This window comes from Nansenia antarctica (genome assembly GCF_963989245.1).
Source record: "Nansenia antarctica genome assembly, chromosome: 2".
Classification (NCBI taxonomy): Eukaryota; Metazoa; Chordata; class Actinopteri; order Argentiniformes; family Microstomatidae; genus Nansenia; species Nansenia antarctica.
In genome coordinates, this window is record NC_137675.1 from 41,172,985 (window position 1) to 41,187,136 (window position 14,152).

The 14,152-nt window shown below is 41.1% G+C and overlaps 1 protein-coding gene across 2 annotated transcripts in view; it reads right to left on the bottom strand.

Moving 5' to 3' along the window:
* Positions 1-8,138: 8,138 nt before the first annotated feature.
* Positions 8,139-14,152, bottom strand: part of amdhd2 (amidohydrolase domain containing 2) — a 67,550-nt gene continuing 61,536 nt past the window's right edge. For both annotated transcript variants that reach the window (XM_080524560.1, XM_080524559.1), the window contains one exon: positions 8,139-8,818. In XM_080524560.1, the coding sequence (XP_080380686.1) occupies positions 8,745-8,818 (74 nt within the window). In that variant the 3' untranslated portion in view covers positions 8,139-8,744. The remainder of the gene's footprint in view (positions 8,819-14,152) is intronic.

Below are 14,152 nucleotides of genomic sequence, written 5' to 3' on the forward strand. Positions count from 1 at the left end.
ATATAGATGCAACAGTCAGATACATACATAATATAATTATTAGAAGACATCAGAAAGTAGTCGAATTGAGCAACAACAGAGAGCACATTAAAGGAAAATACAAATACAAACAACCTGAAAACTAGCCGGTCCAAACCCCCCACATAATTAATAACATGAGCAGGGCTTTTTTAAATAGGAAAGTAAAGATGATTTAAAGGAGTGAAAGGATGTGATGGACCTTAAAGGGGAAGGGAGATTGTTCCAATCACTAGGGGCCTTGTAGGCAAATGATTTACGACCAATTTTTTTACGGTATCTGGGAACACAGAAAAAAAGGTTTTGATGTTGTCTGAGTGGATAGGGAGAACTACGGGGGACCAAGTAAACTTTTAAATACATGGGATACTTAAAGTAAATACATTTAAAAATAAATTGTAACCAATGAGATTGCCTTCTGTCTTCAAGTGAAAACCAGTTGAGTAAATCATACATTAGACAGTGGTGTGTAAAATAATGACATCTGAGAACAAAACAACAGAGGGAGTTGAACAAGACATTTAGGGGACGAAGACAGGTTTCAGAGGTACCCTGGTACACAATATCAGCATAATCAATAATTGGTAAAATAAGCTGAGAAACTAATCTTTTCCTGATTTCAAAAGTAAAGCAATCAATAGAACGATATAAAGAACCAAGGCAACCATAGGCTTTTTAAACAAGATTATCAATATGTGGCTTGAAACAGAGTTCAGGGTCAACCCAGAGACCAAGATATTTAAATAATGTAGCATTTTCTAGGGGTGAACCATCATCATAAACAATATTTAAATCTAAGAGATGGGGACTCCGATAATGTGCACCAAACACCATACAACAGGATTTGTTCATATTCAGAACAAGGTTATTATTAAAGAACCAGTTCTGAACAGATGCAAAATCTGATTGCAAGGAGCTTTGAATTTGTGTTAGATCTCTGTGAGAGGTATAGATAACCGTATCGTCTGCATAAAGATGAATAGCAGAGTTAGAACAAGACTTAGGGAGATCATTAATAAATATAGAAAAGAGGAGTGGTCCCAGAGTAGAACCCTGAGGAATACCCGTGTCCACAATTAAGTAATCGGACTGAGAACCCTGTAAAGAAACATATTGACGGCGATTATGCAAATATGCATTAAACCAAAAAAGAGCCTTCTGAGAAAAACCAATGGAGTACAACTTATCAAGAAGAAGATAATGATCAATCAAATCAAAAGCTTTAGATAGATCGATGAAGATGGCACCAGTCAGTTGGTCTTTGTCACAGAATGAGAAAACATCACTAGTAAACTTGAGGAGAGCAGAAGTAGTCGAGAAGTTGGGTCTAAACCCAGATTGAAATGGTGAAAGAATATCAAATAAATTAAGGTAGTTGATTGTAAATCAGTTTCTCAAAAACATTTGCAGTGAAACAAATAATGGAAATTGGGCGATAATTATTCATGTCAGTTACATTTCCATTCTTGAAAATAGGGGTAACACGGGCATATTTCCACATTGAGGGAATTGAGCAGGTAGAAATTGACATATTAAATAAATCTGCAAGAGGATACATTAACACATGTGCTGCTAGTTTAACAAATTTATCTTCAATACCGTCTGGACCAGCACCACCACCTTTGAAATCAAAGATTGCATTATAAACATCCATAGGCATGATTTTATTAAAGGAGAAAGTAGTAGTAGGCCTATGTGTTGTGGGGTTTGAGGAATCTGCAAGATCCGAGTATTTAGTATTTATAACATCACCGATAGAAGTAAAATGTTGGTTAAAGGCCTGTGAAATATGTAGGGGGTCAGAAATTATATCATCGTACATTTTTATTTGAGATATGAGGCCGTTGTTAGTTTTATTGAGAGCTCGGTTCAACTGTTTCCAAAATTGTCGAGGGTTATTAAAGTCTTGAGAAAGACTATCACGGAAGTAACTGGATTTTGCATTAAGCGTTTTAGTTTTGCAAGAGTTCCTCAAACCTTAATACATATCCCAGTCAGCAGGATCATTTGACAAACGATGTTTGGCCCAGGCTTTATCTCTCTGTTTAAAAAGATTGAATAGTTCAGTACTGATCCAGGGTAGATGCCTGCCTTTAACCCTAAATGTCTTTAGAGGTGCATGTTTATCAATAACTATTTTAAATTCTAAACATAAGAAACTCCATGCATCCTCCGGAAAGGGTATCAATTGGAATCTATCCCAGTTAATTGCAGTTATATCGTTAATAAATGAATCAACATTCATTTTTTTATATTGCCTCAAATTAATATATTTAGGTGGGGAGGAAGGTATTCTAATTTTCCAAACACAAAATATAACACAATGATCACTAAAACAATCAGACAAAACACCAGATGCGGTTATTCTCTCAGGATTGGTGACCAGAATCCAATCTATTAAAGATGAGGATCCATGGTGATGGTGCACACGAGTTGGCTCACTGATCAACTGAGATAAATTAACACTGGAAAATAATGTTCTCTCATCAATAGAAGACTTATCAAGCCAATTTATATTAAAGTCGCCCAGAATGATCAGTTCATTATGCTTCTTTAAGGAGTTTATTGTAGATAAGATGCAGTTAGCTGAATCTGATAGAACTGGAGGTGGTCTATAAATGGTCCCAATTGTTAAATGTTTATTATCATGAAACATGATGTTGATGAGAAGGCTTTCAAAATGAATTGGGTCAACAGTAGGAGTGGTACACTCTGAGGTAAATTTATCAGAAACATAAGTTGCCACCCCACCTCCTCTCGAAGGTCTATCAGATCTGTAAATAATATAGTTATCAATTTTAATTTCATCATTAGTAATATTATTATGCAACCAGGTTTCAGATAAAGAAATAACATGGGGTTTATAAAGAGCCACCCATGCTCTAAGTAAATCAATTTTCGGAGCAAGACTCCTAATATTGATATGAACTATCTTTATTCCTTTTGCTGACTCAATAGTACAGAGAAAACAAATATATGTTGGTCATGAGACCGACCTGGGAAGTAGGCCTAGGGCGTAGACGTTGGGAGGGAGAGAACGAGCTGCGGAGTGAGGGACTAACACGCACACGCACACACACACACACACAAATAAAATAAATTGTAACATCATCATGTACACAAATACATAATCATACTGTGGATTACTAATTGATAAAGACATTTACTAATTGATAAAGACATTTACAGGAAATTGCAGGAACTATTATACGAACAAAATGATTATATGTACAAAACCACACGTTTAGCTGTGTTGCTCATTCCACAAATGCATGATCCTTACAAGTCATACCTCGTTGTAAAAGTGACTAATCAGGCTTTCTCCATGACCTCCATGATCACAATAGCACGCTGAATACTCTAAAAATTGAATGGAGTCTCAGTCATGTACTGTTAACGAGATAGAATACGAAAAGCATATTTATGGTACCTCGTAAAACGCTCATCAGGGGGGGGGGCGTCGCTTATGGACGAATATCTCAGCGTCACAATGGGGTATAATTCCAAACTAAATTTTCCCATGATCACAATAGCATGCTAAACAAACTGCACTTTGAATGGAGTCATAGTCATGTACCGTTAACGAGATATAATACGAAAAGCATATTTTTCAATGTCGCTCAAAACCGCACAGCAGGGGGGGGGGACCCGCCTTTCTTAAATCAATAACTATTTTTAACTTTGATTTCGATAATAATAGTCCACGAGTGAAGTGATCAAAATCACAAGGACAACATAGTAATCTTTAAATGGAGTCTGTAGGTTATACCGTTACCGAGTTATGAATTAATAATGCTTATGAATATGATTTGGGGAAATCCTTAACGGTTTTCATTGATTTTTGAGATTTTTCGAGAAATCACTAACGCTCTCTCATGACGGCCGCTTACAGAGCACCATCTACGGACTAAAGACCATCGTGAACACCACGGTTCTTCTCCCTCTACCCCGGTGACGCAAGTTAGTTATTATTATTGTTATTGGCCTAATTTAATTATTATTGTTATTGTTATTATTGTTATTATGTATGCACAAACATAGTTTAATTAGTTGGTTGCAATAAAAGCCTATATTTTGGATTGATATCTCTACTGTATTTATTTGATTTCGTTTGACAAAAATATAGAAAAAATATTTCATAATGTGTATATATATATATCTCTTCAATTCCATCTCGAAAATGATCTATCTAGGGAGTTATATAAAATGCTGAGACAATACTATGACATTCATTGTGTTCTTCATTATTTCCAAGTCATCTTAAGACCCCCCCCCCCCCCCCCAAAAAAAAAAGAAAAAAAAAAGAAAAGAGTCAAACTCTCATGCAGTACCACATAACGACACATGGGGTCGCTTGACACAACGGCAGGCGGGGAACATAGGACCCTTTTTCGGAAGCGGGGAACATAGAACCCTTTTTCGGAAGCGGGGAACATAGAACCCTTTTTCGGAAGTGGGGAACCGGGGAACATAGAACCCGGGGAACATAGGACCCGGGGAACATAACCACCCTGAGTTAATTTGATTAATAGATTAATAAATATCTCGAATAATATAAAATAATAGGCTATTCTTACCTTTAACAATGACCAAAACGTCCTCTCCTCCTGGCATTAGTCTGTGCGAAGTCCTTCACTATGTAACATAGTTGTTTGTTAAATCCATTTGACGTGCGCGCTGGCTTTCAATGCTGAGAATTGCTAGTCTGGAGAGTCTGTCCTGGGACATGGTGCTTCTCAGATAGCTTTTGATAATTTTGAGTTTTGAAAACGATCTCTCGGCCATGCCAGCTGCAGTAACACTGTCCTCCACAGCGGTGCAACAGGTGCATCCACGACGTTCGTCCCTGACCCAGTGCTAATTGCATCCCTACCCGCGTCAGTCGCAGAAGCTGCTTTGGGTCGGTTTGTGAGAAAATATGACATTTTGGGACGTTTCGCTGCATTTTGTTACATTTTATATTGCTCTTGCCGTTTTTGTGCACCACTGAGGTACTTTCGCTTGCTCATTTTTCTGCAGGGTCTTGTGTCTCGCTACCTAAAAAAAAAGAAAGAAAAAAGGTTTGTATCGTAGTGCCGAGAGACGGGAGTCGGAGGCGGCGTATCAAATTACAAAGCTAAACGTTTAATGAAGGACATGAACGATTGTCAACAACACACTCAAGCAGTAACTGAATAAACAACTCGGGTACCATGCACTTAACTGTCCGTGCGGAACAATACTCCCAACCCACCGTGGGTGAATTATGTCAACCCACCACAGTATCCAATGTTAGGGGGCCACCTAGAGGCTGGGGGCCCCCCCGCGGTGCGTCGCTTGCGGGCCCGTCCCCTACGCCACTGACACCACCGCCACAGGATCAAACATCACAGTATTTAGACTTAACAACACAAGGAGGACATCTAGTGCAGCGGTGTGTTTGTATGTTGTCGTGTGTGTGTGTGTGTGTGTTAGCCTTGACAGCTAAGGCAGAGAACGCATTTGCATTGCAAACGAGAGGCAAGTTAGCCAGCTAGTTAACATTACAAACAGCTCATTCGTTTTCTAGAATCTAACTTACCGTTTTGTTGCCCACCTTTGGTGCTCTCTTCTTGGGGAAAGACGAGGTCTTTAATTTGGCCTGTTATTATCGCCGTTTTAACATTGTATATGTATATTGGATATAAAGGTAGCTACGGATAACCTACTATGTAGCAGATCGTATTGCTGTTATTTGATATATCATTTATAGTTGTTGTAATTGGCTTATTAGCTAGCAATATTGCGCAAGATGTAATGTTTTGGTGGTATCAACGATGCGTTCCTGAACAATAGTGGAACTCCGCCCACCTGCCGTGGATATACATGTGATTTAATATGAGAAAATAGATCCTAGGCCCTTTTGTATTTAAAGTCATTGTCTGTGTCCTCTGTGCTTGTGGTCTGACAGTAGAACGATTTGGTCTACCCCACCAAGGAGGTTTATTACAATACGTCCAACTAAATTTCACATAATAGGCTAATCACATTAGCCATTTGATAGTTCAATGGCTAAAATATGGCAAAGATCTGCAAGGCAAGCTAGAAATCACATAATAGTAGTACTCATAAAGTGTGAAAAGAAATTCACAAAGAAACCCACCTACGTACCCACCTGTGGTCTAGTTAAAGTCCAGGCAAAGCCACGACTCAGACCAAGGCTCTGCTCCAGGAGCAAGTAGGTTCACACCTTTCCAGCAGTCGATCACATGTCTTATAGTGAAGGATCATCACCTCAAAACAAACACCAACTGAAGATGGCTGCATCCCACGAGATGAGACGGCGTACAGGGATGAGGTGGAGCAGCTGGGCAAGCTGTGCAAGGTCAACAACCTGCTGCTGAACCAGTTAAAGACCCAGGAAATCATTGTGGACTTCAGGAGAAAAACAAAAAAATCTGAGGTCCAGCCCCTGCTCATCGATGGAGGGAGCGTGGAGAGAGTCTCAACTCTCCGATTCCTGGGGGTGCACATACAGGATGACCTGTCCTGGAGGACCAACACAGCAGCCATCATCAAGAAGGCACAACAGGGGCTCTACTTCCTGAGAGTCCTCAGGAACTACCACCTCAGACAGGAGCTGCTTGTGACTTTCTACCGCTGCACAGTGGAGAGCATCCTCACCTACTGCATTTGCGTGTGGTTCTTCAGCTGCACAGCCGCAGAGAGGAAAGCGCTACAGAGAGTCGTGAGATCGGCCCAGAAGATCATCGGCGCCCCCCTCCCCTCTCTGGAAGAGCTATACAACACACGCTGCCTCAGGAAGGCCTCCAAGATCTCCAGGGACCCATCCCACCCTGGGAACGAACACTTTGTTCGGCTGCGCTCAGGCAGGCGGTTCAGGACCATGTTCGCACGGAGAAACAGACTGAAGCTTAGCTTCTACCCTAGGGCCATCCTGAACACCCCAAAGACCTAGGTTGTAGGCTCTGGACAATCTAGACAATTTGATGGCAGCTACTAGATTGTAAACATAAGTGCAATATTGTAATACAACTGTGAACATTCTAAATCTGCTACTGCGACACTTTAATGAATGTGCAACAAATATTAGGTGCAATATGACAACCCATGTGTACATAAGGTTCAGATATAGGAAAAAGTTAGGATATTTATAGTATAGCATAGTGTACAGCACAGTGTTTTATTGTATAGTAGATAGTGTACATAGCCTTTATTTATGTTAATCAGCTCTTTTCTCTTTTTTGTTTTACCCTTGGCTCTCTTGTTTTTAGTCTTTTTTCCAAGCACCATGGGAGCCCCCCCTCCTAAATTTCGTTGTATGGTACCTGTACTGTATAAATGACAATAAAGACCATTCATTCATTCATTCATTCATTCAGTACAGGCCTGGCAGAGCATCACCAGAGAATATACCCAGTGTCTGGTGTGGTCGATTGGTCGCACACTTCAGGCAGTTATTGCATGCAAAGTATATGCAACAAAATACTGAACATTAGTGCTTAATTTTGACATAATATTAATCTGTCTGAATAATTCTGGTGCCTGAAATAGAGGACTTGTGGTCCTCTGTGGCTCAGTTGGTAGAGCATGGCGCTAACAACGCTTATGTTGTGGGTTTGATTCCCACTGGGACCATACTGAAAACTGTATGCACTCTGCAATGTAAGTCGCTTTGGATAAAGGCGTCAGCTAAATGGCATAGAAAAGTATAGAAGGACTGTGTATATATAGAACATTTTGTTGTTTCTAAATTGCTCTTTTTGCCATTGTCTAAATTATTTTTGCTTATATATTGTTGTATATTGTTTATGTGCAAATAGGCCTATCTCAAATAAAACCTGACAATCTGTACTTTAACCTCATATTAATTGTTTGATTTAAACTCCAACTTTTTTCTCCAAACCAAATCCAAACTTTTGGAGTATAGAGCCAAAACAAGAAATGTTTCACTGTTCAAATATTTACAGAGGGTACAGTATGTAATGGTAACAGCTTGTCATGGGTCAAGCTAGATCGGTGTAGTCAGATAATAATAACCACAACCAAAAAATGCTATTGTTTCTCAATAACAAAATATGTTTATTCCAGCAAACAAAAATGACACAATTCACCTTGTTGCTTTGAATGCAGATAATCACTGAGATATTTACCTCCATTGTTGTCTAAATGCTCCCATTGTCCGACTCAGTGAACATGGCTCCATGTACGCTCTCTGATTGGTTGAGGTCATCAGTAATTGTCGTCACCACATATGATGCTAGAGCGGACGCGATGTTCCCATTTTCAACACTACTTAGCCAATAATCTCTCCCTTGTCTCCTTCACATTATTTACGGGGTAGAATAAAAGTGGAAGTCTACAAGCATAGGGAACGAGCAATAGATAAATGAATTGGGAAGCACCCCTGGGATATATAAATCAAACAACACTGTCTGGCTATGAGTCAAACAGACTGTGGGGCCAACCGCTGCCAAATGTGGACAGCCATTCGATGTTCAAAATGACATGTTGTAGAACCAACCAGATGATGTTGAAAAACTTGTGAGTGGAAGTGGGACTTTCCTTTGGCTCAGAGACCACTGACTGAAGCCTCCCAGTTTCAGGGTTGGAGTCAGTCACGTTTCAGCCATTTCCTCAACTAAGTTGAATTAATTGTGCGGCTAGACACAGCGGCTGTAGACAGAAACGACAGTGGCAGGCGTTGAATCCAGGTGGATGGTACAACTGTTCAGGATGATGACGCGTCATTTCTTCCAGACCTCCTGCCCGGCGAGATAGGTGGCTCTGACGTTGAGGGCGTCGTCTAGAAGAACGAGGTCTGTAAGGGGATAGAGGGGCAAACATTATGGAGCTACATAACCATAACCTTATACACATACACACACACATTATTATGTTATCTGAAACGGTGTACAAACACCGGATGAACACTGAGACAAAAGATTTCAGTCCATAATACACTCTATAGTAGTAATAATAATAATAACCATATTATTTGTATTATTATTAAACTACATACAGTATACTATTATACTACACAACATTTACTATGTATATGATAGTCATAGCAGAAATTCCACATTGCCTATAATAATAATATGTATAATAAGTTAAAAGAAGATCGGGTGAAGGGCAGTATTTTTCCAGTGATATCTGCAGCAGCTCCATGACTGTTTACTGAGTTCATAATTTTCCGTTTTCTGCACATTTCAAAGTTGGTTAGGAGTGTGTCGCTTAAAAGGTATATGAACAGCAATATAAAAGCAATTGCATCTTTTGATCACTGTCAAAAAGTGGAATACACACTCTAGTGTAACTCTAACTCAAGTTAGACCTCTCTGCATGTGATAACACTGTCAGACCTCTCTACATGTGACAACACTGTCAGACCTCTCTACATGTGATAACACTGTCAGACCTCTCTTCATGTGATAACACTGTCAGACCTCTCTACATGTGATAACACTGTCAGACCTCTCTTCATGTGATAACACTGTCAGACCTCTCTACATGTGATAACACTGTCAGACCTCTCTACATGTGATAACACTGTCAGACCTCTCTACATGTGATAACACGGTCAGACCTCTCTACATGTGATAACACTGTCAGACCTCTCTACTTGTGATAACACTGTCAGACCTCTCTACATGTGATATCACTGTCAGATCTCTCTGCATGTGATAACACTGTCAGATCTCTCTGCATGTGATAACACTGTCAGACCTCTCTACATGTGATAACACTGTCAGACCTCTATGCATGTGATAACAGTGTCAGACCTCTCTACATGTGATAACACTGTCAGACCTCTCTACATGTGATAACACTGCCAGACCTCTCTACATGTGATAACACTGTCAGACCTCTCTGCATGTGATAACACTGTCAGACCTCTGCATGTGATAACACCGTCAGATCTCTCTGCATGTGATAACACTGTCAGACCTCTCTACATGTGATAACACTGTCAGACCTCTCTACATGTGATAACACTGCCAGACCTCTCTACATGTGATAACACTGTTAGACCTCTCTACATGTGATAACACTGACATGGTCTGTTCTGTATAAAGGTGTAGGAAGAGTAGCAATGAGTAGAACATGTAATAATAATAATAATAATAGTAATAATAATAATAATAATAGTAATAATATAATAATAATGATAATAATAATAATTATAATAGTAATAATAATAATACTAATAATAGTAAGAAGAAGAACATTAGGTATGACGAACAAGAGTTGTGTGTTAAGCCCAATTTATACTTCTGCGTCGAATTTACGCGCGCCTACGCCGTAGCCTACGCCGTAGCCTACGCAAGGGTTCTCCCAATGTATACTTCTGCGTTGGTCGGTCTGCGTCGCGTTGGTCGGTGTACTCATAGCGGCATAATAGCGATTTTTTTTAATGCTTGTTGTAAAGAAAATGTCTTGTAGACTACGAGAAGGCATTTGACAGTCTCCACAGAAACACCCTCTGGAAATTGCTTCGACACTACGGCATACCAGAAAAGCTTGTCAACATTATGAGGAACTCCTATGAAGGAATGACCTGCAGAGTCATACACAGCGGGCAGCTCACACGAAGCTTCCAAGTGAAGACCGGAGTAAGGCAAGGCGGTATACTGTCCCCCTTCCTCTTCCTCCTGGCCATCGAATGGATATTGAAGACCACAACGGCACAGAGGAGAAACGGGATCCAGTGGACACTCACAACACAACTGGACGACCTAGACTTCGCAGACGACCTTGCCCTACTATCCCACAGTCGACAACAGATGCAGGAGAAGACGAACATACTGGCAGACACCTCAACACAACTAGGCCTCAACATCCACCAAGCAAAGACCAAAATACTAAAGATCAACACAAACAACGAAGACCCAGTAAACCTGGAGGGAACAGGACTTGAGGAAGTAGAATCCTTCACCTACCTAGGTAGCATCATAGACAAGAATGGTGGCACGGAGGCAGATGTCAGAGCAAGAATCAGCAAGGCAAGGGCCTCATACATCCAACTAAAGAACATCTGGAGCTCCAAGGTAATCAGTCAGCGGACAAAGATCAGACTCTTCAAATCCAACATCAAGCCAGTACTCCTATACGGATCAGACGTGGAGGACAACCAAGATCACAATGACTAGAGTGCAGTCATTCATCAACAGATGCCTGAGGCGGATCCTGAACATCCACTGGCCAGATACCATCAGTAACAACGATCTCTGGCAGAGAACGGGCAAACAACCAGTGGAAGAACAAATCAAGAGAAGAAGGTGGGGATGGATCGGCCACACACTACGCAAACCAAACACCAGCACCACCAGACAGGCCCTTAGATGGAACCCCCAAGGCAAAAGGAAGAGAGGCCGGCCCAAGAACACCTGGCGCAGGGACTTGGAGACAGACATCACACAGAGTGGACTGACATGGAAACAGCTGGAAAGCAAAGCACAGGACAGAGGACCCTGGCGAACTGTTGTCGACGGCCTATGCTCCTCCAAAAGGAGCGATAGGCGTAAGTAAGTAAGTAAGTAAAGAAAATGTCTATAATTAGGGATGCTCCGATTTATCGGCCACCGATTTAAATCGGTCGATTTCACTCCAAATGACTCGATCGGTGATCGGCAAAAATGGCCGATCGCAAAAGCCGATCTTTTAAGTTATTTTATTGTGGGAAAACGTTATTTCTCAACAGGATTTTACAGGGTTCGTTCAAACTATCGTAATTCTTGAACTACAGTATATGTGCAATCGAAATAAATCCAACAGTTTCTGAAAGCAGATAAGTTGCACTCTCATTTAGGGTTATTACGGTAGTTCACCAAAAAAACAAATGCATTGACCTCAAAGCGTCATAGGAGCTGGAGAGTGATTTCAAGAGAAGCGGTATTTTAGCTGTGTTTTATACTTTAGTGAGTTTCTGTACATAATATGTACATAATATGTACAGAAACTCACTAAAGCGGTACCGCCCCCGTTGAGAAACGATGCCCTAGATGGTCTTCATGACATTTCACAATCACAAACATATATTATATGTTTGTGATTGTGAAATGTCATGAAGACCATCTAGGGCATCGTTTCTCAACGGGGGAGGTACCACCCCCCAGGGGGCGTTCAGACAACATCGGGGGGCGCTGGAACAAATATTTTTTAAAGGGGGGCGTTGAGGTGTTCTTGGGGGGCGGTCACGCATAAAGTATTTTTCTCATGAAAAACAGCTGTCAGCAGTGTTATTACGGGTACGTTCGTAAATGCACGAACGGTCAGTTCGCTCGGACAAACCGTCTTTTCAAAGGTAGTATGGGTAGATCGCATGGCATTGAACAAAACCCAAAAGGAGAAAAAAAAAAAAATCGCCTATCATCCATCCTCACTATGGCTTTTGCCACTTGATTGACATACAGGTAAGCCAGTCTGCGATCTGATCTTTTCACCTAACACACGGTTCACCACGCATGCGCAGTCAACAGCGCCAACTACAAAATACTAAATACCGGCGAGACGAATTAACTAGTTAGCCTTCCAATTTCTACTATTTACTATATAATACTAAAGAAAGGGTATACAAATGAGTGGGGAAGCTGGACCAAGTAAGAAACCAATAACGTACAACTTCCATCCAGAATGGGAGGAGGACTTTTTTACACAATGTGATATTGGAAGTGCGTCTGTCTGATCTGCAAATCTACGATGGCTGTTTCTATGATGGCTGTTTCGAAGAAGGGAAATGTGGCAAAAGAGTGAAAACGTACGGCTGCAACGATAGCTTCTTATCGCGTCAGTCACGTTCTTGTTAAACACAAGAAGAAAACAAAGACAGCGAAATTGTGAAAAAAGCATTTCTCGAGGCTGCAGATTGCCTTTTCGATGACAGATCCACAGTGGCTGATGACACCTTGCAACCAGCTCCTACAGCCCTGACTACTACAAACTAGCTGCCTCCTCCCAGTGCCAGGTCTCCCACTAAGGTAGAGAAATGCATTTATTTCCTCCTTTCAAACTAGGGAACTACCTGTTTTGTATCTGGTTTACTTTTCTGTTTGTTGGATCAGTAGTTGGCTATGGTACTGCAGACTGGCTGTCAGTGTGTGAGTGAGAAAAAGTGACTGTGTGTGTGTGTGTGTGTGTGTGTAAGAGAGAGAGAGAGAGAGAGGGGGGGGGAGAGAGAGAGGGAGGGTTTGTGCAATGGCTCCCTATGCAGACTGGCAAATGTGTGTGTGTGTGTGTGTGTGTGTGTGAATGTGTGTGTGTGTGTGTGTGTGTGTGTGTGTGTGTGTGTGTGTGTGTGTGTGTGAGTGAGAATAGCAAAGAGGGAGGGTTTGTGATGGTCTTCTCCTGTGTGGCTGTGTGACAGAGAGAGAGAAAGTGTATTGTACTATGCAGGCTGGGAACTGTGTGTGTGTGTGTGTGTGTGTGTGTGTGTGTGTGTTTGTAGTACGTGCGTGTACGTTTGCGATGTTTAAACTAGACTGGTAGATCTTGGCAGACTGGCTACTTGAAAAGTAGATCTTGGTTCAAAAAAGTGTGGGCACCCCTGCCTTATACCATACCACCATACCAGAACATCACAGCAGGAACAACCTATCTCAAAAAAGCGATCGTATTGTAACCAGTCCGGAAAGCTCTCTGTCGCTTACCAATAATCGAACCTAGAGAAATCAGCTACGAATGTCCCCTCCCCTCGCAGGTTCATTACAGTATATTACATAAATATATTACTGTTAAGTGTTGTTGTGGATGTTATCCCTAGTGCCATTCTGAGGTTAGCATTGCGATGTGTTCGTCTTAACGTTTACAAACTAAAATATACGATCGCTTTTTTGTGTTGCTCCTCTGATGTCCTGGAAACGAACACATAAGCACTCCGAACAGCTGTCAGCGTCTTTTGTTGCTCTCGGAAACCACTACTCTGCTTGCGATTGATCAGCTGTCAGCAGTGTTATTACGGGTACGTTCGTAAATGCACGAACGGTCAGTTTGCTCGGGCAAAACCGTGTTTTCAGTCAGAGCACCCATCTCTGAGCGCTCCCAGAGCGCAGAGCTCTGAACTTTGGAACTTTGTTATGTTTTGATATGAGAAATTCGAACTAAGTGGTCAGTTTATGAAAATAATACCATAGAATACTAAATAAAATATTTAAAT